The sequence below is a fragment of the Crocodylus porosus genome, unplaced genomic scaffold (assembly GCF_001723895.1).
Source record: "Crocodylus porosus isolate Cpor-Errol unplaced genomic scaffold, CroPor_comp1, whole genome shotgun sequence".
NCBI lineage: Eukaryota > Metazoa > Chordata > Crocodylia > Crocodylidae > Crocodylus > Crocodylus porosus.
Window position 1 is genome coordinate 54505200 of NW_017728886.1, and position 27024 is coordinate 54532223.

General features: G+C 39.6%; 1 protein-coding gene across 1 annotated transcript in view; it reads left to right on the forward strand.

Moving 5' to 3' along the window:
• Nucleotides 1-27024, forward strand: part of HDAC9 (histone deacetylase 9) — a 411737-nt gene that overhangs the window by 237454 nt on the left and 147259 nt on the right. Inside the window, exons 18-21 of the mRNA XM_019534292.1 lie at nucleotides 17099-17154; nucleotides 17404-17491; nucleotides 21652-21771; nucleotides 22084-22181. Coding sequence (XP_019389837.1) covers nucleotides 17099-17154; nucleotides 17404-17491; nucleotides 21652-21771; nucleotides 22084-22181 — 362 coding nt within the window. The remainder of the gene's footprint in view (nucleotides 1-17098; nucleotides 17155-17403; nucleotides 17492-21651; nucleotides 21772-22083; nucleotides 22182-27024) is intronic.

Sequence of the window (27024 nt, forward strand, 5' to 3'; positions counted from 1 at the left end):
AACAAGCAAAGAACCCATAGGAACAAAGGGCTCACCAAAGCGGATCCAGGTAATGGGATCAGAAGCCATAGGTTTACACCATACTTAACCCAATCCACTCTGTGGATGATTTCTTGTTTCATAATTTCCTGTTCAAATAAATTTTTAAAAGCTTAGTGCCTAAGAATAGCTATGCTGAGGTCAGCAATGGAGAGTCCAGGGGTGGTAAAGTGTTCTGCAGCAGGCTTTTGTGTCTGTCTGGAGCTTATTATGTCAGATCTGTGTTCATTCATTTTTTCATGTAGCAATTGCCCTGTCTGTCCAATGCAGACATCAGAGGAGCACTATAAATAGGTGACGGCATATATGATGTTGGTACAGTTGCAGGGGAATGAACCTTGGAAGTTATAATTTGTGTTATTCAATCCAGTGAGGATGTGGGCTGTATTGTGGAGGGAGCACAACAGGCATCTGCGTCCACTGCAAAGCCTGGTACCTTGGTGAAAAAAGAAGTGAGGTAGGCTGTTGCTTGAGAGATGCTGTTTGAGGTTGGGAGGCTAACTGTAAGCTAAGACAAGTTTGTCCCCACAGGAAGGACTGGATCATGAATGGCCATTAATGATGTGTCTAAGCTAAGCTATCCAAGCCGTTAGCTAAGGAGTGACAATCAGAGAGATTTTGTTGTCCCTATCCTAAGATTGGTGTTGTATCAGGTGGATACAACACCTGCCTGGTTTTGTTGGTTTGAGTGGGTATAGTTTGGGAATTGTATTTTAAGTGTAAGAATGCTTACTTTCATACTATAAAGACGTTATCCCTGTTAGTGAGATCAGAGCATATATGGTTGTAACAAAGAGCTTAGCTGTAGACCATGGATGTAGTGGTTTGCTTCAGATAAAAGATGATGGGGTGAAGGTAGTTGTCATGGTTGGTTGATTTCCAGTATGATGTAGGAGTGATCTGGCTATTGTAAACCTTCAGTGTAATGTCTAAGAAATGAATTTACTGGGTAGAGTATTCCAGAGTTGGAATATATATAAAGGGGTGGAAGTTGCTAAAGTCCTAATGAAGTTTCTGTAAAGAAATCAGGTTATTTCTCTCGCTGGTGATCAGATGATGATGTCTTGTGTCTTATACACCTCTTTTCAGTGTCCCCTCTACCAACATCTACTGTAAATATCTCAAACCTATTATCAGGGTGGAAAAGACATTGCCTTTGTGCCGCCATAAAAATTTGTATCGTGGCACCAAGGCAAAATAAACAAATGTTCATACTCTTTGTCATGCCACAAATGCCTACAATTTGAGGCTGCAACAAAGACGGTAATAGTTTCTGCCACTTAATTGCAGCAAATGTATGTTTGCTGTATGCCAACAGAGTACGGGCAACCTGGAGCTGCCTGCACTCTTCAGTCTCCTTGGGCAGGTGCTCCCAAACTTGCACACCCAAGGAATTTTTGTACCGGATCCCCCTCAGGCCCCTGGAGTGCCTGCCCAGCATTTCCCAGTTAGAGAGGCATGCTCCAGACAGTCTCTAGGGCACACCCTGACTTACCTTGCTTACAGAGGTGCACCTCGCAGATTCCCCAGGTCATGTCTCTGTAAGTGGGGAAAGCCTGGGCTCCCTGCTTAGAGGCACACCATGGTGATTGCCTGGGGCGTGTCTGCAAGAGGGAAACCCTGGCTTTCCCCTCCTACAGAGACATTTCAAGAATCTCTGAGGTGCACCTCTGTAAGCAGGGAACACATCATCCATTTGCCCATGGGATTGGGCCTCTGACTGATGAGAGACAACAGGCAAGGTGTTTTTTTTCCCAGTGAAGCAGATCAGCTGTGGTAGGACACATCCTGCCACAGCTGGTCCACTTTATTTCATCTGCGACATCTGTTTATATCCTCAGTTTGTGTGATACATTAGTAGTTTCATTAGAGATCAAAGATTAAATGAGCAAAGAGGCTGAAGAGTCCCCTCTCAGAAATTGTCTTTACAGACTGGATCTGAGTCAATATGGGGTAGGAGAAGTTAGTACATCAGAAAACGAGCTATTGGACACTGGGTTGTCTTTAACCGGACACTGAGCACACTGACAAAGATGCATATATATACAAAAATACATGAAATATTTCAGTGTGAATGGTGGATGCTTAATATGAAACATACAAATATTTCATGCAACTTACATTGATACAATTATGTGTAAAAATAATTTAAACACTCACTTTAGTTCATACTAGGAAAGTCAAGTTTTATAAAGTCTTTCATGTTGTAAGACATACTATTCAGGTAAGAAAAAATAAAATATTGACACCACTGGAAAAAAAAGTGTCTTTAACCATAGAATAACTACTGTATAGGCAATAACAAATACAAGCTGCCACATATTGCCTCAGATCTGTCTCATTTCTGGGAATGAGAAGACTTTTCCTAGGTCTCTGCTTGAGACTGCTAAGGTACTGTACAGACTGATGATAATAGTTTTGGGATATAGATTCCTACCCAGTGTGATACCACACAATCAATTCAGAAATATCAAAAAACAACAACAATGTAGGCCAAATACAAAACAGTGCCCAAGAAGCGAAAGGTAGATACAACATACAAACACTGACCGACCTTCAGAAGTGATATTATAAGTAATGAATGGAAGCACCTGATACTCAGCTTCAATTTACTGCCTAAAGCATCTGAGAGAGTGGGAATTCGGATACATTCCTGTACTTAGCATTTCCTTTAGATGCCTCTGGGCTTTCTAAATTGCCCTTTAAAGATATCTGACCCTTAGTGAATTCCTCTTTATTTTAGTTCGAAACCCTGGTAAAATATTGTGAGAACTTTTCAGTGTTCCTGATTGATGGAGAAAGTAGCAGTTTAACAGCTGTTGTAAACATGTAAAATAATATAATTTATTGAATTTTTCACTCTGGGGCATATGGGTAAAATTAATATTTTGCTTACCTAGAAAAAATATACCTACTCAATGGGAGATTTAATTTTGTTGTTTGTCATTTGACTGAATTATATAGATAGAATTATACACCAAAGCTGAGATTTTAATTGTTGCTTAATAGATACAGATCTTTAAGATAGATTTTAAAACAGATGTAGAAGCACTACGTAAAATGATGTGATAAGTATAACATAACATGGTAGACATGTAAGTACTTAGGTAGGTGCAGTTCTATTCTAGCCTGTTCAAGTCCCTGAAAATCCATATTATATCTACTTTTGAAATGCACCATCCTCTGACCCTTAAGACTGAAGCACAAAAAACCATTTAGAAGGAGGAGGAGCTGCCCATCTGTAGCTGTATTAACAGCTGTATTAACCTGCAGCCATCCAACTGTATTAACAGCTTGTCAGGGACTCAGGTAGGATGGAATGGAAGCATATATAGGTACCTAAAATCCATTCATGTACATAATAGATTGAATTAAATCTGGCCCATAGTTATCTTTTCCCTTTTACTAATAGGCCTTCCTAAAAAATAATTTGGATAGATCCTCAGCTTAGATGTAGGTTAGTGATAAAATCTAGTTCTGGTAAGCAAGCTGGTCTTCACTTAACCATGGAAGCAAACAATGAACTCTACCAATGGCAGAGGATTTTGCAGTTCTTTACATATAATGAGTAGGGAACTTGGCATGATTGGAAACTGGCTCTGTCTGCACCATAGCATCATATAAAGTTCAATATATAATGAAATCAGCTAATGACAAGATTTAAAAAAGGAACTTCAAAAGGTTTTCTTCTGTTCTCTTAGAAGAGCTAAAAGAAAAAAATACATTATTTAAAAGACTGCTCCACAAGCATAGATAGTGATCCAAAGTCTGATGGGAATTCTCATAACCTACAGTGACCTTTGTATCCTCCCCATGTGGTGACAAATTGTTGCTTGCAAGTTTATTTGAACCACTAGTTCACCTTGTTGGTAAAATATAGAGCCTGGCAGAATTCACTGTGTAAGATGGCAAGATACAGTAAACAATTTGTTGAATATTTTTGGCAGCATTGAGCTTGGATACTAGACAATTAGCAGATAAAGAGAGACGTTGTAATGCCTGTATTATTTCATTCACCCCCAAATATTTTATTTAGTTCTTTGTTACCTTAAAGTATGTTAAGATTAAGTAACAGGTATTTGGAAAATAATGTTTAGATGTTTTGTTTACATCTTTATGCTTTGATTTTATGTCTTACCGTGGAGAACTATATATCATGTTGTATCACAGAAATTGTCTGTTGTATGTAAATTTATATGACAAAATGTATGTTAATCTGATGAGTCAGTGGCTAGGGCATTGCCTTAGCACTTGGAAGACCCATTGAAAGTTGTGTTACAAAAAGAGCACTAAGACTTCGGGCAAGTCACTTAGCCTCTCAAGTTCCCCATCTGAAAAATGGAGATAATAGCACTTCTCTACTTCATAGAGGTGATGTGGAAGATGCTCAGATACTACAGTGATGGCCCTATAACTACCTTACATAAATATCAATTAACCTATTATGCTATATATGCAGTTATAAATTGTCCTCTGTATCAATTATATATAAAGCTAGCTTCGTGGCTTGTACTTTACTTTAGCTAGCATTACTGACAATTAATTTTGTTAGGCAACATTGGATGTCATTGCAAAGGAATACGCAAAAATAATGAACTGACCCACCAATGAATACTGACATCAAGAATATGGTGAATTTTATGTGTGCATGGAGCCTTGTATGTCACATGCTTTGCGAAAGGGTAAGAAATATTGGAGTAATAATAAAAAAGAACCCTGCAGCTGTGGTTTGTGCCTACTGCTACTGGTTCCTAAACCAGAGGATGTATTTGGCTTCAGGGCAAAATGGTACTGGTACCAAAACCGCTTTACTCCAGAAGTTGCACTGGGGAAGAGTAGTTTTAAATCTGCTCCCAGCTTCTCAGCGGAAGAGGCTGTTTACCAAAGCTATTGTTTCGGTTTATGTCCAAGTTAGCAAGATACCAGCTCTTTCTAGTTACCATACTATTATTTGGGCTTTGTTGGCTGGCTCTGGCAGAATGTGGGTTTCAAGTGGCATGTGTTGTTACATTTGCGATGGATCTATTGCCACTCTCTCATCTTTCTTTTGAATAAATCAAGAAGTTAATGTACAAAGCCAAAGAGATTTTCAAAGGCAAAAAGTAAAGTTAGGAGTCTGACTCCTATTGACATTAAATGGGTGTTAGCTGTATAGCCGTAACTTGTGCTTTCAAAAATCTTTCCCAGTCCCCTGTTGCTGCAGTATTTATGCACATTGACTAAAAAAAATAAAAGGTTTAAAAACACAAACTGAGTAAACTACTGATAACATAGTCACTTACTTGCTAGTAGTTATTATATTATTTGTACTTCTATTTGTATTTAGGGATGCCTTTTAATAAAAGAAAATAAATTGCCTAGTAGAGCTCTTTAAGCAAGCCTACATCAAGCAAGTTTTCACAATGCTTATTGAAAGAGTTCTACTAGGCAATTTATAACTTTCTTTCCTTTTACACAATTGAATTAAGAAACATCTCGTAGATATTTTATCTCAGTAATTAGGGTGACATTTATAGATGAATCATTGCTATTATTTTGTATGACAGTCTAACTTGAATTATATATTCAATGCACAGCATTTTCCATCAACTATGTTCTTCTTTCAACTCTTGTTTGATTTTTTTTTTTATTAGTGCAGTTGGTTCTGTATATGGCCAGACTTTAATAGTCCACTTTGACTGCTTGTCATTTATGGCAGTCCCTTGATACGAGGATGACAATTTTCCAGTAAATAGGGAAGTTATTTGTGAGTCCGTAGGTGTCTGAGGAGACTGATCCAGGATTTGCATGTTTCACTGCAGACATAGCAGATAGTTCTGGGAGGGAGGAGTACATTCTAGCAAAGACGGGTCACAGCTCTTCCCGTTGTCTCTCTCATGTATCTACCTCCACAATGAGGTGAGTTTTCTCAAAATGATCAATGCCTTATATGCATCCTGGCACCACTGGAGAGAATTCAATGCTTGAGTCTCCCAGGTATTGATGATAACATTCTGTTTTTTCAGATTGTTCTTCAAGGTATCTTTGGGCATGCCTACATGTGCATATTTACTGCTCAGTAACCAAAATTACTATGCAGTAGGGCTGTGCAAAATTTTGCCGGGTGTTTCGTTTTGAAGCCATTTCCATGCGTTTTGAGCTCGAAACAGTGAAATTGAAATGAAACAAAAATCTTTGAAACAGCTTTGAAATGAAACAAGGGCACTTGAAACATTTTGAAAGTTTTGAAACATTTCAAGTTTCAAAGCTAGGCTTACTTGGCTTCAGTGCTGGTCCCAGGCAGCAGCAGCATCCTCCTGTCATCTGGTGCAGAACAGGGGGTCATTCCCCCCGGGAGAATTCTGGCACAGCCCCCAGCCCTCCCGGAGGTGCGGCCCCCAGAGCTCCGTGAGGGATGACAGCATGCTCTCGCTGCCGGCTGTCATCGCAAATCTTCTCAGTGCTGGGTGTGGGCTTCTCACAGTGCTGGTCCCAGTGGGCAGCAGCAGACTTCTCTGTCATCCAGTAGGCAAATTGCGGTGCTCTGCCAGACTCCTCAAGGGGGTGCAGGCCCCTGATCTGTTTGCTGGTTCACAGGAGGCTGCTGCTGCCAACAGGGATTGATGCTGGGTGCAGCCCTTACACAGAGCTGGGAAGACTGGTGCTGCTGCTGGCCCTAGGTGGCAGAACCAGCCTCCTTTCATCCGGCAGGCAGATCAGGGCCCTGCATCCCCGGGAAGAGCCTGGCACAACTCCTGCAACTCTCCCAGGGGTGCACGTGGGCCCCCAATCTGCCTGACAGATGACAGAAGGCTGCTGCTGCCAACTGGGGCCAGTGGCAGCACCAGTCTTCCTGGTGCTGGGTGCAGGCTGCGCCCAGCATTGGTCCTGGGCAGCAGAAGCAGCCTCCTGTGATCCAGCAGGCCTGCACCCCCAGGAGGAGTCCAGCAGAGCCCCACAGTCCTCCTGGAGGTGTGGACCCCCCAGGTCTGCCTGCCGGATGACAGGAGGCTGCTGCTGTTGCCAAGTGACAGGAGTTTTTCTTGTCAATACCTTGAGGTACAGTTTCCCAGAGACCTCTCCACCTATCTCCTTGAAACTTGGCAGGCTTCATGCCTCAGAAGGAGCTACCATCACCACAAGTTTCATCTGAATCAGGCATGAAATAACAAGGTTCTAGACAGTTTTGTGCTTCCCCATTACAGCCTATGGGTGAAACAGCAAAACCGTTTCACTAAGCAAAATGGAACAGTGCTTTTGAAACAAAACAAAACTCAAAATGAAACACTGTTCTGTCAAAATGTTGAAATGGAAGTTGAAGCAGAATGATGCCGTTTTGCACAGCCCTACTGTATAGTATAGGTGCACATCTACATGTGCTGCATGGTAAATATGGTGACTTAAGCTGATTTCAGTGTAAATTTGATACCTACATCATGCAGGTATCAAATCCATGCCCGATCAGTTATTGTGCAGTAATGCATGTGTAGACGCCTTACTGCACAGTAACACTCTGTGTGGACTGACTTGGGACTAATTTTAGTCCTAAGTCAGTCCACACACTGTGTCAATGTGCTTTAATGTCAGCATGTGTAGATGCCTGCCTATTCCCTCTTACTGCACAGTAACTTAATGTGCAGTAAATTTAAGCCAGTGTAAATGCACATATGCCCTTTGAGTCTCTTCTTTTTGCCCACTCCTAGAGAGGTGACCATCAGTGACTTAGGAATATAGGACCAGCTTTGGGAGTTGGTTATCAAGCAGCTTTATGTTATGTCCTTTCCAACCAACCTGATGCTATATTATAAACCGTGCTGGTTGTGTTTGCTTGAGCAAGAACATCGGCATTTATTCTTCTGTCCTTCCAATTCATATGGAGGATTTTCTGAAGACATCACTGATGGCAATGTTCCAAAGCTTTCCAATATGTTGTCCAAGTGTTACACCCATATAATGAGGTAGGGATGACAATAGTCTGGAAGACAAGAGGTTTGGTTTGGGTCCTGATGCCACAATTATGGAATACATGTTTTTGGAAATGTCCAAAGGGAGCACTGACAGATTTTATCTGGAGTTGAATATTGTTGGTTAGGTTTACTTTTTGGGAAAGATGGCTGACCAAGTAAGGCAAATGTTTAACAGTCTCAAAGGATTACCTTCTGTGTGGAGGAAGCAGCCTGTTGGTTTGGCATAGGTGGGTAAAGTATCTTGATTTTTGTGAAGTTGACAGTGAGTCCAAGTATTTCATATGCGTCACAGAAACAATCAAAAGTAACCTGGAACTCTTCAGTTTAGTGGGCAAGCATGATACAGTCATCAGTGCACTGAAGATCAGTAATGGAAGTATTGTTTATCTTGGATTTGGAATGCAACCAGGTAATGTTAAAGAGATTTCTGTCCATGCAACACTGGATTCTGTTGCCACATGGAAATCTATTAGCAATTGTATGTGGAATGGCTGTGATACAGATGGTAAAGAGTGTTGGTGCAATCACAGATCGTTGCTTGACTCTTGTTCTAACAGTCCATTTCTGAGCTAGTTGCTGTCATGCTGTCATGAAGAAGTCTGATAGTAGTAACAAATTTTGGTAGGCATTCAGATCTCATCAGGATTTTTCTATAGGGCCTCTCTGTTGATTGAATCAAGGACTTTAGTCAGGTCAATGAAGGCCATATTAAAATCTCAGTTTTGCTCATGACATTTCTTTTGCAACTGTCTAGTACCAGAGATCATATCTATTGTAACTGCGTGGTCTGAAACCACATTAGGATTCAGGTATAAGTTTCTTAAGAAGAAAGGTAAGTCTATTGATGAGAACATGGGCAAGGACAGGAGTATAGTACCACAATAATTGCTGATAGTACCAAGTTCCCACAAATTATCTTCTAGTGGCATCTTCAAGCATTTTTCTTCCATAAAGCAACTTCAGGAAAACAGACAGGGAACTCTGTTTCTATTGAACAGTTAAATGTTTGATATCAATTTCTTGTGTTCCTGGCCTCCTGAGACAAATCCTATTCCCATGCGTACATTTTTTTCTTGCCAAATCTACATTCTACTCTATTAACATTACAGGTCCTCATTCACTGCATTCTTAGATCCCAAGAGTCAGAAACTGGCTCCTGCTCTGGCAGCACAAATGTCTGTAAAGCTGCCTTAAACAGGTACCTGAAAATTCCCCCCAGTCCTACCTGCACCACTACTCTCATTCCCCCTTACTGCTCTGTATGGCAGGATTGGAGTCATGCTGAAGTGGGATTGGAGGTGATGAGAATTTAGTTAGACCACCCAAAGAAACAGGTTAGTGAAGGTCCACTACAAGCTGGTGTGGCTTAAAGAAGTCCTGAGGCTTCTGTTTGTTATGCCAAGGGTGAATATTGTCAGAGACAGGAGAAGCAGAAAGGAGGCTTCGGGGTGATTTGCCCCTTCAGCTACATTGAATGCAGATCCAGCAAAGATGCCAAAGTGACTCTTAAGATTCATTTTTAAAAAACCGTATAATTTTAATCTTTAGTCCAAATATAGTAAAATAATGGTAACTGTGGTGAACTTGTTTGCATACACTTAAGCACATCTCCATACAAAAATGTGCTGTTATCTTGCATCTGTATTACCTGATTCAGTTACTATACAGGAATACACAAAGTATGTTAAAACAAAACTAAGGCCCTCACTTTATCATCAAGTGGAATATGGGTGTCCAAGAGTGCCTAGTGTGAGCATCATTATTGTTAAGAATAGGGAAGACTAGACACAATAGGACTTCAATGTCCAACAAGCAGATACGGTAACACCTAATTTTTAGGGATCTGGTCCTAATGGGCTGGAATCTAGACTCTCTGTTAGGTGCCTTGGCTCCTTATGCAATGCATGACAGAAATAAATAGAGTCCAGAACAGCTGCACAGTGAACAGAGGGCCACCTGGAGTTAACCAAAGGAGCAGTGGCAGAAAAGGGGGAGATGATCAGGGCAACTGTCCAAGGACCTGATTTGAGGACAGGGGTGGGGGGAAAGTGAAAAGAGGCTGCTGCTGGCAGCTGTGCATTTGAGATCACAGTGGCAACCAAAGGGTATGCCCAGTGGCATACCTACACTGCTGAAACTAAGAAATGTGTTTTGTAAATCCTGACATTCTCTGACATTTAGGTCATTCACTGTTGCCTTAAGATCTGCACCTTGGAATCCAGTTCCTAGTGAAGGTAGGCGCTTATGCAATTTCTGGCAAAAAACTGAGCAGGGCCGGACTCTCCCTCTCTCTTTCTTTAAAGTTTGGCTAAGTGGTGTTGCCTTCTTACATAACAATCTAGTGGCTACCTCATTAATCCAGAATGTGGGAGGCAGTCAGGCTGAGGGGATTCAAACCCAAATTCCCCATGAGAGTTCAGTATAAGATATTCTGAGAATGAAGGGCGGAGAGCTATTGTGAGTATGATGGGTATTGCCCTCTTTTCCTTTTTGAAGCTGTGTACAGAATTGTACAGAAAAGATTATAAGATCACTGGGCTAGAAAAGGAGCATAAAAGTGAGCATCTTGTCATTAGGACTTTGTAATGGGGAGCCTATGTCCCCTAAAGGTCTTTATCTGGAATGCAGTTTTTTAACTAATGTCCACGTAAACAGTCCTTGCAGCAGGAGTCTGCTCTCCCAGCTGAGTGTTCTTACTACTAGGCTGTAAACTCATGGTCTCTCCTATTTTTACTCTGCTCCACCGAATCTCAAATTATTTCTGCACAGTGGGAGAAAGAGAACCCTGCTCACCATTTGACTGGTGGTCTGAGTATATTTCTGTGGGAGCTAGATATGAGGGTTTAAATCCCTACACACCTAGGGAAGCTGGTTTCCCACTTCCTTGGTGAATAATGTAATCACTGGGCTATTATATGAAAGGGGTCATTTTTCCTCTGCTACATTGTAATGTAATGGCTGCAACTTCATTCTGTTGGAGCCTGTACTCAGAACCCAATGAATCAAATTCCTCCAAAGGTTTGAACAGACGAACAACTAATTTCTGGATCCCAGTTGGACTTAGACATGAATAAGTGCTGAGTTACTTCCAGGCTGAGGCAGTCTGGGCATATCCAGAGGCATATTTTGGATAAGTTTAAAGGCAGTTAAGTTAGGAATGGAGGTAGATACATATGCTGTTAGGCAGTAGTGCCTGGGGGTTTTCAGGATCACAAATTTATGGATTTAGGCATCTGAAATCCATCCAACTCCTACTTTAGGTCCCTAAGCATTTTATTGGATCTGGCCAAAGATCAGCTTCTCTTTATTTTGACTGTTGTAAATAGATAAACACAGTAAGGGCTAAACTTCCAAAGTTAGAAAGTAAATCTGTGTTTCCCGAAAAATAGGCCTTGCTTTTATATACATAAATCATCCCATTGGGATACAACAGCAACAGTAAACAGTTGGAAGTCTTCCGAGGGAGCACATAGTGCTGTACAATTGGGTCATGTGAAACTCATTTTTAAAGATCCCAAAAGTACTTTCAGTCAATGCACAAGTGGGTCAGTGGATATCGTCATAATTTAATAGCTTTATATTGAATATAAAGACAGAAAAAGAGAATCATTAGATTTTTTTTTCCAAAGGAACCCCTGCCACGTGCAGTAATAAGCAAATGAATTTTATTAAATATTTATAGTTTTGGAAGTGAGACATCATCAACCAAATGGCATTCATTTTAATAGAAAGATTATATTTATCTGGCAGACAACTGAAGTTGTCTAGCAGTTGCAGAAGTTGAGTTAATTGGGCATCTCAGAGTCTGATCATGCAAGCATATTAAACAGTATTTAAAGCCAATGACTTCTTCTCTGGCCAATGACTTTTCCTGTAAAAGTCATTCATCACTTTGTTGGGGATGTGCCCCAAGACACATTAAGCATATGAGACAAGGGCATTTAAAAAGAAATTTAGTAACCCTGATCCTGTTGCATGTCACCATAGGGACACCTCCAGTTTTGTCTCTATGTAGATTTTACCTTCTATGTGGATCCATCATAGAAGTTCACTGTGATGATCAGTTCTGAAAAAGGGGTGGAACCAACAGTGTTATGGAACCTCTCCTTGACTTCCTTCTGGAAAAGTATGAGCAGAAACAGTATAGATAGTTGAGCATGCTATGGCATAATATAGGATCAAAGAAATAACTGTAACACCAAAGAGGAGGCGGCAAGCATATATAACTGACATCCCTAGCTGTTGTTTGGAAAGTAGGCATCTGAGCTTCAAATTTAGTACCAAGAAGGAACAGAATGCATACACCTATACAGGAAGGGAATGATTGTATAGAATCATTTGTGTAGGGATGATCCTGCCTCAGACATCAGGTTGGACTAGATGACCTCTGGAGGTCCCTTCCAGCCCCACTTCTCTATGATTCTGTGACTTCACCAGAGACAGTATGACAGGGGTATGAAAAAGGCTCTTCTCTGTGCCTTCAAAGTTTGGACACACTACTTCTGTGTAATTTCCTGTTCAAATATACATAGGCTTTAGACCATCTTTGTTGCAGTCTCGTCCTTTTCCTCAAGCATGTAAGGACACACACATGAATCTTTCCTTTAGTGTTCATTACTGTCAGTCAGTTTAACATTCTGTCTATGTATAATGGTGTCTGCATCCTAGTATAAATATGTCTCTGTATAAAAAGTCTTTGAATTTTTGTGTGTTGGCTTCAACTTCAACATATAGCTCTGTTTGTCTGTCTGTCTCTACAGTATATTTTTGCCTTTCCGTCTAATCCTTACCCACTGTTCTGAGCTCACTGCCTGGTATTTTAATATTGCCTAGATAAATGAATTCATATTCCTTTGTCCTAACATAGGGTGTGTTCATGCAAAGCTTAAAGTTACAGAAAGTGTAAAGTGCTCAATCAATTACATGAATGTTATTATATTATAGTATAACATGTTAACGAATGAGCAGTGTTCAGTAGGACTGGATTAGATTAGATTAACTGGTGGATCAGCTGCACATTCATTCAGTGAAAAAGATATTTCCCTGCACTGCAGTTAAACATCATAGAGTGAATGTAATAATAGATAATATACAGGAATTACACAGTTATTCTTGATATTCCTAAGGAATGGAAATGAAGAAACTGAAATGGTAATCAAGCTGAAATATCAGAAATTTGCAATTGGTAAGGAAGTGATACCTCTAAATGGATCATTACAGTTTTCCCTGATTTTTTGGATTGTCAGAATAAGGAAACAGAAAAGAGGAGTGTACAATGTATCTGTCATGCTGTCAAAAACAGGAAGGTATCCCCTTTTCTCCCCTTTAGAGATCCTGTGAAGTACTCCCACAGATAACCATCTTAATTATATTGATCTTTTGGGAAAGGTAATAGGGTTGGATAATAATGAGCTGTGAGCTGAGTAAATGCAGCTATAATTCTTGTACTAATATTTTTCTGAAGTCTTTTCAATTATCAAAAGAGCAAAGTACATCTATTATAGCATTCTCTCTTTATTGGTGTCCTTTTGTCTATGCACTCTTGCTGCTTTGCCAATTTGTGCTTGAACTTAAATATAACTTACATTTTTATAAATGCTAGAAGGGAGAAACTCAGTCCAGAATTTGTCTGCTTATGCATGAGATTTTTTTTAGACTTTTCTCTGAAATTTATTTTGTGATAGAAGAGCCTGCATAAAGAGTAAGTGGCAGAAATGCTAAGATTTTCTCTGGTGTATAATTGTGGTTTCATATGTAAAGGGCAAATGCAGCCTCTAATAAATAGGCTTCTTCTGATGCGCCATATTGTACATGAGATCAAAGGTATGAGCAACATAGAGTAATCATTTTAAAGAGGCTTCTTCTTTGGCTGATATACAGGATTGTTAACCTCAGCCATTTAAAAATCATGAATCAGCCCCCTCCCCCCCCAAAACAAGAGACTGAATTTAAAATAATGCAGTTTTTAATACAGTAAAATTGGAGTTCTTTTTATTTTCATTTGAAGTTTTTCTCAGTACCATGAAAGTACTGAGAAACTTTTTAAAGATCTGACTCTCAGAGTTAGGCCTTTGAGAAAATAACCAGGCATGGTAAGCTTTGGCAAAAGAGGCATGTATCACAGTGTGGCTTTACGATTGCTTGGAGTTTTGGCTTTCATTTGGTAAATCTAATATGCTAGCAATTTCTACTACCTAAGCATTGATCTGTATTTACACTGTGTGCTTCTTTTTGCTATATTTTTATATGAAGACATTGCCAAGCTCCCTGTATTCTTTACATTGGGATCAGTGGAATTACTCATTCCTTTGTTGCTTCCTTTGGGCTGCCTTTGACTGATGATACAATAGACTAGGTTGTATAAAACTTTGTAGTTGGCTACTTGGATAATCGTTGGTAGTAGATTATATTAGGTAGCACAGTAGGATTACTTGGCTCTTAAATTCGTTTTCAATGGGTGTATCTACACAAGACGTTTACTGCAGACCTGCCCAATTAGCTCCACAGTAAACATCTCCACATCTACATATGTATCCTTATTAAGGTGCATGAAACTAATAAACTCTGGAGCACGCTCGTACTTATAAATACTTTTTTGTCTGCAGGAGTGCATGTATAGATGCTGCCCATAAAGGTGCTTCAATGTGGGAGCGGCCTGCCATCTTAGCCCCACACTAAAGCATGCTCATGCCCCAGCTATCTCCTCTGCAGCACATTAAGCCTGATCGGAACAGCCCTGGGCCACGGCCAGCTGAGTCTGCTCTGACTAGGCTCAATGTACTGCACACAAACTCTGGAGCAATATACTCTGGAGTTATTTGCTCCTGGATGCATGGTGTGAACATGCACTGAGGAGCAAATAACTCCAGGGCAATAAGCTCGGGAGTTTATTTGTGTGTGTTTATTGCATGTATAGACATGCCCAGTAAAAGCAAATGCTATTTATATGTTCAATGGCACTCTTGTTGAAGAAAATGGGTCAATGCAACCCCACTGACATGAGTCATACTTTACACCTGTGTTTGAGAGAGGAAAGTCAGACTTGTGACAAAACCCTGGAGTGTTAAGGGGCTCCTAGAGATTTGTGTAAGCTTCCTAGTCCCCCACTCCACCAAATGAGTATATCCACATTATTAATTTGTCCCAAAATCACCATTTACCATAGGCACTTCAGTCAAATAACAGGAAAAAGAAAAGGGTTTATAACATGGATAGAAATAGTGATCAAATGTTTTGATAACAGAATATGGTAAAACAAATATGACAAAAACCCTTGCGATACTTTCAGACTACCACCTAGCCCTCATAAACTTCCGATGAAAATCCTCTGGAGTCAACCTTCCTTCAGTCATAGCTAGTTTTCTACTGGGGACCTCTAGTCCACCTCTCCTCATAGGAAACTCTCTCCTGTCACTCTCTCTAGAACATTTCACACAGTTACCATTTCCCTCCTCCCCACCACTCACCTACATTTAGGAGAGGCAGAAAATCCTCTTGAGCATCTCTCTGCCTGTGGCTGCAGGACAAGGCTCATTGACTGTGCATGATTTTTTTGCCTTGATGAGGACTGCAACACTGGATTTGAAATAGATTAGTTATTCCTAACTAGACTAATTTATTAATAAAATGCCCCTCTTAAATTTAGTCTAAAGCTTTTTCATAGAATCTGTTTCCTACATTTTATGTAAGCAACTTAAAGCACTTCAGTTGGCAAGTTAAAATACAGGTTTGGTGAGCAGAATTATGTATTGATTAGAACTGGGCATGTCTACCCATTCATTAATGGGCTTTTGCTAATGTGTGTTATATTTAGTACCTCCATTGTGAGGTACTAGAAAAAGGCCTATTACATTAGCCTGTTTTAATGTGCATTAGTAAGAGTGCACAGTGTTTTTGTGATGCTTTAATGCTCATTAAAATAGGACAATGTACATTAAAAGGCATGTGTAGGTGCACCCATTGTGATTTCTACTCTCCTCTTCCCCCTCTTTTTAAATTTTATGCCCATTGCCTGGGTGGCAATGATATAGCTGGATATTCAAGAGTCCAGTTCTGTACCATCACATCTGTGAAAACCAAAATTAACTCTGTAGTTACAGAGTTACTCCTGATTTACAGTGATGTAATGGAGTTAAACTTGATTTAGATTGTGATTAGCTGCAAGTTCCTTATGATAACACACTATTTTCATAACTTACCTATCCTGAATTTTTGAACAGCTGCTGTCTCGTCTGGACTCAGAGATCTTCCATTTACCTTATGCTTGAGGAAAAGGGGTTTTTGTTTGTTTTTTGGCGGGGTGTTATTTTAGGCAATACAGTGCAATGAATATGTAGGCAGAGGAAATCTTTGATTATCAGTCACTACTGCTGATTTCTGCTTCATACAGAGATTTTCTATTTCTCCTCATTTACGGAACACAAATTCTAGAATGTATGTTAGGAACTGACTTGGGGACTCTATTACCATTGTCAGCTTTGGCGGGCATTTAATGTCTTATTTATACAGAGAGTGGAGGAATATGGGATTGTCAATATCCTCTTTTTCTACTTGTACTGATCGTCTTTTCTGTCTGTGTATTTATGCATGCACACATGTGCACATATGTGTGTGAATAAATGTTTATTGTTTAATTCATAAACAGGTAAGGCCATCATTTCCTAGACTATTGCATGTAGATGCCATAGTTTACAGTTTTCACTCTATCTATCTGGAACAATTTAGTACTGGATGAAACTTGTATCGAGGACTTTAATAAGACCTACTTTCTCCTAAGTGTGAACCTGGACCTAAGTGTACTACAGAAATATATTTTCAGAACACCAGCTTTTGTCCATATTTGCTGTCTACATGGTATATGGCTTGTGCTTATCCTGGACATATTAGAACCTGTCTCTTTGCTTCTCTTTAAGTCATGATACATATGCAGCTGTGATCACATATATTGTTTCTGCTAATTCTATGAAAGGGTAATGGGGGCATAAAAATGTGCTCAAGAGCCTCTAATAGATTCCAATCCTGTTTGCCTGCTGCTCTGTGTTACACAGAGAGACGAGCTTTTGGAGTTTTTTTTTTTTTAATCTGATAATTGAAAACCTATCTTGTTCTTACAGAATGGCTTTGCTGTTGTAAGGCCCCCAGGCCATCATGCTGAAGAATCAACAGCCATGTAAGTACCAGGGAATATTGCCCATCTTGGAGCACTAAGGTTACTGGCAATCACCTGCACTGTGCATGTCTCTGAAGAACTCTAATTGTTAGCAGATGACTGAAAAGGTTTTCGAGGTACTCCCAGAAGCAGATTTATGGCCTCAGAGATCATATAGCATTTTCTTTTTGAAAAAATGCCCTGAACATTATTTATAACTGTTTTCCTGACTGATTTGCTTTCTTATTTCTGTTCTTCTCTATTCCACAGGGGGTTCTGCTTTTTTAATTCAGTTGCAATTACTGCCAAATACTTGAGAGACAAGCTAAATATAGGCAAGATATTGATTGTAGATCTGGTATGTATTCTTGGCAAGCATCACACTTTCAGTGCATCTAGATGAAAGACAATGAATTTGTATTTACATGTCAGGCTTTCCTGCCTTTAATACTTACAAGTAATAAAGGTGTGCTTTTCCTCTGATTTTGGGAACTCATTAAAGCCAGGATGGCAGTACTGAAACCATAAACATCTATGTTTCGCTTTAATGGTGTTAACTGCAATTTAATGAGAAGAAGGCACAGATCAGGGCAACTTTTATGGTCCTTAAATGAATTGATACTTCCACCATTAAAATAACCCAACAGAACACAAGTTTACTTTTCCCTACAGAATTCAGACTTTAAATAGTCAGATGTGCCTTAAAGAATGCTGTTGCTTTGGTAACTAAATTGGCCACTTCCCCAGCTAGCAATAATTCTGCTTGTTGTGTAACTTTGGTCTTATTAAAACAAATCAACAGATCATTTTCTCTAAGAAGTTTCAAAATCTTGTATGTTAGCTTTGAATGATTCCCTGAAGGAAAGCTGAAAAATTTTAAATCAGCTTAATTGGATTAGTTTTCTATTTTAATAGAAGGCATTTTACACAACAGTGTTATAATAGGCTTAACAAATGGTTTATTTAAATACAGATGACATTTGGCATGTTGTCTATATTATTTTCATGAATAATGAATTGGAACTATGGTACTTAAAGGATCAGCCCAATACACTGCCCAAGGAAAACTGAATGTTGATTTATGAGCACCATTTTTGTTTTCCCTACAGTTCATGAGGAGGTGTAATAGGTTGTCTGACAAAGCATAGACAGGAAATGAACCCTGGCATCAAAACCTAACCTGTTACATCTGCACTTAATTAATTTTTGCAGGTGATAAAAGATTTAAAGACAAAATATGTTAAAGGTTTTTTGAAGTTCATGGTTTAATAGTCTAAATCTTGTTCATATCTGCACTTATAATTAAATATTATTGTGAAGTCATGGCCTTACCATCTAGCACTTTTGTTTAGTGAAACATGCATACCAGTAGTTGAAGAAAAAGAGGAGACTGTGGGAGACAGAAACTGCAAATTGCTAAAATACGTGCAAAGTAATACTGATATTTTTAGAACAGTTTTCAAATATTTATCAAAAGTTCCCCACTCCCAAATGGTTCAGAGAGAGAAGACAGAAAGAACTGTACAAACAATTTTCTGCAGAAGCCCATCAGGATTTGCCAATAAGTTCATTTGCACTGCCTTTTTGTGCCCGTTTGCTGGCCAGTATCTTGCAGTTGATAGGGATTGCTAGTATGATTGCTGGCCCAAAACTAATCTTAAATTTATAAGCTAATGGTAGGTCTTTTTGAAATTTGCATTATTCAGCTTTTTGTATTAGAAATAGGGCAATAAATGTTACAGTTATTCAGAGAGAGATGGGATTGATTTGACCAATCACTACTAAGAAACCCACCTTGAATTTTGAATGCCAAGGTGTGGTGTTAAATAACAAAATGTGAGCATGCTGTTTCCTGTCCCAAGGTGATACACAAAGGGAATAGGTGGGGTGGGTGGAGACCCCACCAGTAATGTTCAATTTCACTCTGGCTTTTCCCCAGTGTGATGCTAGCCACCATTACTCAGCTAGCATGGACAGAAAAGTAGAAAGATTCAGGGCAGGATTAACGCACAGGCAAATTAGACACATGTTGAGGGCCTTAAGTGAAGAAGGGGCCCAGTTGTGCTTATTTGACATAATTATTGAGTAAAAAAAGTAATATAAATATACAGTATTAAGTAAGGGCCCATGAGTTTGTTTGCCTAGGGCCCACTAAACGGTAATCCAGCCCTGGAAAAATGGAGTAGATTACTTAATCTCAAAAGCAGTCTGTCTGGTCTCTGGTTTGATCATGATCAATAATGTATGGACACAAACACACACACAGAAATAAGACCCTTTTATAAATGAAATAAATAAATAAAAACAAAAATATAAAAATATGGCTAAATTGCTATCCAAGACTACTTAATTATTTCACTATAAGATCTTTAATTTTCATTCGGAGCAAGGAGAATTTGTCTTTAAAAGTCTCAACTGAAAGGCAGCATAGAATTATAGACTTTTGACTTATAAGACTAGACTTTAGATTTGTAAGTCTTAGACCTTTAGGACTATATGTTCTTACTGCCTAACACAGCAGGACCTTGATTGACTGATGCCAGTAAGTGTATACATGTAAAGACCAAAAACCAGTAATCAGTCAGACCCATTGAATTGTGCAACCTTCCTTTAAAATCTTAACTTATTTTCAAATACCTTTAATACAGAGGATTTGGCTATTTTGGTAGGTAAGGCACACATTATAGTTTGGAAATGCATTGTATACAATCTTAACTTTTCAATTTCTCATTTTTTCCCTTTCCTGTTTACATCTAAACAAAGTAAAAGCATCTTCCTATCTGTCTTCTTTCTTTCACTGCTCCCTGTAAATAAATCTCAGGTTTTTTTATAGAATGATAATTGCTAAATAAAAGGTATCTTTCAACTGAGGACAGTAACATCTGAATCCATTCCAGACACAAACATAACCAATGACTAGTACAAGATTTTGTCTTCAACACACAAGTACCTTTGACAACGGAATTATTGCTGTATTCTGAAGCAGTCATTAACAACATAAAAACTTAAAATAGAAAATTATTTCTGAGATACTGACTATCATGTATCAGATAAAAATCTCAAATTCCCTTTAAATTTGTCCATTATGTACTTCTGAGCATATAAGCCCCACACAAACAATAACAACCAACCCAAGTACAAGAAATAAAGTCCTTTATAGGATTTATATTCTCTGCTGCCACGATATAGTGACAGCAGAAATGCATAAAAAGATGGCAATTTTGTTCACACTTTTTGAATAAAATCATTAATTGAGGAATGAATTTCAGCCGAGAAACACAGACCCTTATTTGTAATATAAATTAAGGCAGAGCAAAACACTTTAAAAAATGTTTTCAGTCTTCTCTATGAATACCTTTGAATATATATTTTTATTTGGATGAAGTAAAGAAGCAGAATCTTTATTTTTGAGGACCTGAAATATTTTGGTCTCTTATAAACTTAAGTGTGGAAGTTTACAAAAAGGCCTTCAGTTTTCTTCTACTACAGTGCACCTGGGTTTTCCCTTTTCACTTATAAAATCCCATATGTATCTACCAATGTAGTACAATGAGACAATTGTAAAAAAAGGTATTCAAAAGTTTTAAAACAATCATTATAAATATTTGTATTAATGATCTAGGGCTTATTTACACCCTTGTGCAAGCATGTACATAATGTTTGAAATATGCAGATTAGATAAGGTCATTCCTCTGTTCTGAAAGGCACCATCCTATGCTTTTTTCTGCCAGATGATTTAATAGCTAATGAGATCATACTCCTATGTCTTCAACTGTTGCCGTCATGATTTTGCAGAAATGAAGTATGAAGTCCTTTCTGCATCTGGCATCTCTTTTGATGTGGATCTAACTGCTGAGGGACTGCTAACTGAACTGAATGTTTCAAGAAAGCCAATTTTCTCAGCTGGTCGCAAAGCCTTTGACCTCAATAGTGGAACTTGGCAAATCAATGAATACACTAATGTTTAGTGTTCTGTCAAGAATTGCAAAAAAACCTCTGTAAACCATAGATCCTTCTGCAAAATACTAGTTTGTAGTTTAAACATTAGTCTTTCTTCAGAGGCCAATGAGGCTAGTTAATTAAGCCTGAGGGGTTATGAACTGTTGGCAGTTAATAAGTCATAAAATTCCTCCATAAAACAGGATGCTAGATTCCATCACTGAGGCTAGGAGTACAAAGAGCCGGTGTATAAATATCTAATTGTACAAAAGGACTGGGATTTCTCAATGACTGCTCATCTGGAGTCTCCAGGGCACGCTCGCTGTGGTTTCCTGATTTTTAGAAGCCAGTTTAAAAAATGAGTGCATTAAAGAGTAATTTGCCTGAAAGTTCAGGAAGTATAGGGGTGGTGAAGGGAGGGGGGAAAGGGAGAGACAAAAGGAGAGTGAGAGAGAGTGGGAAAGAGAGAACGAGAGAGAGCGAGAGAGAGATTGAGAAGGGGCAAAAGAAAGCAGAGGTGATCTCTACATACTGGGCTGGACATTATTGCATTTGTCATCTGTTTTCTTTCCCCTTTAGGATGTTCACCATGGCAACGGTACACAGCAGGCTTTTTATGCTGACCCCAGCATCCTGTATGTTTCCCTCCATCGCTATGATGAAGGCAACTTCTTCCCCGGCAGTGGAGCCCCAAATGAGGTTAGGTTTATTTCTTTAGAGCCCCATTTTTATTTGTATCTTTCAGGTAATTGCATTGCATGATTACCCCTAATTTTCTCATCCTTCACTGGTGCTTTAAATTACACCAGATTACCAAATTATCCACTGAGACCAGGGGACCAGTAGAGAACAAGTGCATAACCCAGAACAGTCCTTGTCAAACAAGGCTGGGCTGATTTGACATGTTGTTTGATGTTTGTTTCAAAAGCACACTTTTGTATGTTTTTGTATTTTTTTCCTCTCCTTTCCCTCTTCCCTGCTCATTTTGGCACTTCTCCCCCGTCTTTTCAGGTTGGAAGTGGCCTTGGTGAAGGCTATAATATAAATATTGCTTGGACAGGTGGCTTGGATCCCCCCATGGGAGATGTAGAATACCTTACAGCATTCAGGTTGGTATTTGTTTCCTTGGCAGTGGAGTGAAAGCTTACAAGAGTAACAGCTACAGTAATCCTGAAACATATTAAAATGGCCCATTATGGAGCTAGCTTAGTCTCTCTGTAAAATTTCTGATCCTTTGAGATTGTGTAGGATTAGTAAATAGACAATTTAATTTTTCTGGACCCTCACTCAAAGTAGACAAGAAAAATGCATTTAATAATTTAATCAGTCACTAATAAACATCATATTCATATAATGTCAGTAAACTAGCCTGTTCTATAACAATTAAAATTAAATGTAACAGTTATATGAGGCATGAGAAAAATACTCAGTGCTAGTTTCCCCGTAAATATATATAAGCACAGAAAATGCAAAGCCAATGTAATATAAGCAAATCCTGCACTCTGGCAAACACTGGTAAAACTTCCACCAAAGTTGATGAATTTGGCCAAGAACAGTATCTTCTGCTTATTGAAATTAATATGGCATTTGTTTTAAAATGAATAATTATGAAACATCATTATAACAGCAATATGAAACCACATCAATATATTCTTCTGTTTATCTCATGCTAAATGAAGGCTCATCCGTTCAGCCATAAGCATTAGCCTTTGATATAGTATTTCCATGGGGTTAGTGAAGACAAAGCCCACTTAAACATTCCCTTGTCGTGTAATCATTTTTTATTTTTTATATCACTTCCTTTTACAGTAAAACAGAACAAGTACCTGAAAGAGTGGGCAAACTGTATGTGTTTTGACAAAAGTATCAGGCTTTAGTTTGTAAAGGCTGACATTTAAGGCAGCAAGACCAATAACCTGAGCCTCTGACTACTATTAAGACTTGGAAATTCTGTATGTATAGTATACAACTTTAAACTTGCATTATCTAGCAGATATGCCAGAAAACTTTTTTCTTCGGTATTCTTGGGTGGTCTATGAAACTATATGCACAGTATCCAATACACGGCACACCTGAACTGAAAGGCTAAACCCCAAACATAGAGACTAAAATAGCATAGCCTCTTCCTGTTTCTGTGAAATGAATTTTAATTTTATTTACACCATTTGCCTATATTTAAAACTGTCTAAACAAATAACCAGCTAGTGACTATCATGGTGGTAGGCTTCTAATTTTGCCTCACATAAAAGTTTCATTTATCCGTTGCCAAGGTCAGCCTTATTCTTTGCTGAAAGTGTTATAAAACAAGGGGATTTGATGCCTCAGAGAACTCACCTCTGAGTTCTTGATTCAGGTCCAGGCTACACTGATAGTGATTGAAATTGTTACCATCTGATGGCTTAAATAAGAATTGATGGTTTCATTGTAGAGGATGGAAGTCAGCATTTGATAGACTGGGGGTGCCAAATTTATTTTGTCTTGTGGGTATGATATGTGTTGCAGGGCTAAAAAGGGATCCTGTGGAACCCTGCTACCCCACCCCCATGCAAGATCCAGCACACACAGTACCTATGCCAGCTGCATTGCCCCTGGAGGGCTAGTCTGGGATAGTGCCACACATGGTGCCAGCTCCAACTGCAAGCTGTTCCAGGACCCATGGCATATGGTATGGGCCCTTAACTGGCACTGTTTGGAGTGCAGTCCTGGACCAGCCATGGTGGGTGCCTGTATGGCTCAGTCCTGCAGTGGGTGCCACAATGGTGCACAAGTCCTAGGTCCTGAATGCAAGGCTGGTTCACAGCACGCTGCATTCTGCCTGTGGGTCAACTCCGAGACTCATGAGCATCACAGGGGGGTGGATGATGGGGCTCTACCAGCTGTATCTGGCTTGTGGGCCATATCTGTGATACCCTTGGGATGTGCCAATTCCATAATTAGCATGGCAAAAAAGGGAGTTAATTATTCACCTCTGAATCTTTCCCCTTCAAGTCAAATATAAGGCACTTCCATGAATAGTTTGGAGAAGTTTAGATTACTGCTGTTTCTACTCTGCCTGTCCTACAATTAAACAGAGGACTTCACTCTCCATAACTGGCAAACGGCTACTTTTCTTTAATACTACATTAACAAAGACAATTTCAATTAATAAAATATGATATGGTTTATTAAATAATAAAAAATCCCAACAGGTTTGCAACCTGTGGCAGGAGTCCTACTCTCGGAGCCCCTCTGGATGTGTGGCTCCGCCCTCCTGCAATGGGCCAACTGCCTGCTTACTCATCTGCCATGCCTTGATCTTAATTTTGATTAATAGATGATTAGAATCAGCGGGAGGCTGCCCATTTTTATGCGCCCCGATGACAGGGGGCGCTGTCTGTGGCTCCTTTTCCTCCCCTACACCGCAGCCCAAGCTTCGCAGATGGTGCTGGTATGATCTAACTTGGGCCTTGTTATTATGTCTCAGCCCTTCATTTGCTCTTGGGGCTCAGCACTGTGCTAAAATGTTTTTGTAAATGAAATGCTGCTACTACACCACTATCTCAAATTCTCTTTGAAGAGACTCCTTTAAAAGTGAGGGGTTAATTCTTTTTATTTCCCTAAGCTGTTTTTAACTTCACTGCAAACAGGAATGCCATTATTACTCATTATGATGATGGCTTAGTATAGTTGCCAAAGGAGCAATCACCTTGCAGTTTGGAGGAAGGAGCACAGATGGAAGTAGGGAAGATTTTGAAAGTTGCTTCATAGAGTCCACCTAGCCAGAGTGCTAGGTACAATTGCAACATCTCACTAAGAAGGTCTTTTAATAAGGACTCTGTTTTAATTTTTAGAAGCATGAATTCATCTTGTCTTACTATGCAGAATGTGTGATAAGAAAGATGGTGGCTGTAGTAAGTCTCATGAGATACAAAGGCCAGGTATAGACATTACATTTTTACTGGTATAAGTGACCAGAAACCAGCCTGTAAGTGTATCAGAACAGAAGTTTGGCACACAAAACTGGTTTATACCTGTAACAGGACAGAAGTTCAGCACATATAGTCTGGTTTAAACATGGTGAAACCCAGTTTAAGATTTGCACCACCACCGGGTAAACACGTGTTCTGTTTACTACCGATCTAAATTATACTGGTTACAGAAAACCAAGTAACTTAAATTGATTCTGCCTTAGACTTTTTGATTATCTGTATCTAGCCAAAGCAAGGAGATGTATGTTTAACAAGCAAAGTATATGGATCCTTTCATGCTGTTATCCTGTATGTAGTGCATGAATTAACCAAAGTTCCCAGTTTGGCCACAACAATCCTGGAAAATGCACCTGAGGGAGAGATTTTTTACTTGACCTTAGGTGGATTGCTGTGCAGAAGGGAAAATAAGTTAGGGTCCCAAATGACCAGCAGAGCATGTAGCAAAGCAGATTTAGATGAAATCTCAACCCCTACCCTCTCCCACCAGAAGAAACCCTAACCAAGGAGTACTCAACTTCTGGGCTGTGAACCAAATGCAACCTGTGGAGCCATTGCATCTGGCCCCACGGGGCTCCCCACAGCTCTGGAAATTTGGCAGTGGGGGAGTGATGGCCATTAATATGGTGTCCCATGCCAAATTCCCAAACCTCAAGCCCCATGTGCAGTGGGAGCCAGGCCATGTCGCCTTCTCTCTGTAGAGCTGGATTGGGGCCAGGCCACACCCACTTCCCCCTTGTGAAGCTGGGCTGTGCCCATTTCCCCTCCCCCTGTGGAGCCAGGCTGAGGCTGAGACGCATCCCCTTTTCCTGGGGACCAGGCCCCCTTCTTCCCTCTCCCTGTGGGGCTTGGTGAAGCTCTCATTTCCCACTGCCAGGCTGGGCTTAGGCTGGACTGTCCCCACTCTCTTCTCCATGTGGTCTGATGGTGACTGTTGTGCCGGTCCTGGGTCCCACCATCTGGCCCATGTCATGTCAGACCAGACACTGGCTATCTGACCCGGCAAGGAAAAAGGATGAGCACCGCTGTCCTAACCTAACCGTAAAAGCAATGGAACAACCTATGTAGTCAAGTTATGGCATCTTTTTTCTTGGGGGTTTCCAAGAAGCGGTTATATAGGTCTCTCTGGGTGGTGTAAGAAGTGCAAATCTTGCAAATGTGCACAGGATATGATCGTATGATGCTGGAGGTCCCTTTCTACTGTTTATGTGATTCTAAGATGCTTTCTGATGATGCCCAAAAAGAGAAGGAGTATTATGCTCCTTGCCATATATATCAGAGTTGTTGTACAAATTGCAAGTCACTGTTTGTGCCCCAGGAATATAACTGAAGTAATGGGGATAGACATTGTTTGCAGAGGAATGTGGCCTTCATGCTTTTTGGTTGCTTAGCTGAACCCCTAAATTTACAAGAGTTTAGAAAATGAGATATTTGTATTAAAGTCACCTAAAACTTCTCAGGAAGTACATATAACTCTCACTTCCAGTTGGCAAAGCTCTCCTTCTAGAATTATCCTGGGATTTTTTTTTTAAATGGTGAAATTGACATGAAAATGACATTACATAGTCCATTATTGTTTTTTGATTATCCGCTGAATTTCAAAATACAGATCTCCTAAATGATCATATCCCCCCAAAAAACAGAGCCTAGTTGTTTTTCTTCCATAGGATTTTTGTTCATAGATAGGCGTTGGACCTTGAATAACACTTAGTGTTAAGAATGTAATGTTCTATCTGAATCAGGGCTGAATTAATGCATAAGCAAACAAGGCACATGTCTGGGGCCCTAAATGAAGAAGAAGCCCAGTTGTGCTTATTTTACACATTATAATTATTGAATGAAAAAAATAGGGGCATGCATGTTTGTTTGCCTAGGGCCCACTAAAAGGTTAATCTGGCCCTGATCTCAATGTCTGTTCCTATAAACACACTCATACACATAACACAGTATCAGTTCTTATACCTATTGCATTACTGGGTGGATCCAA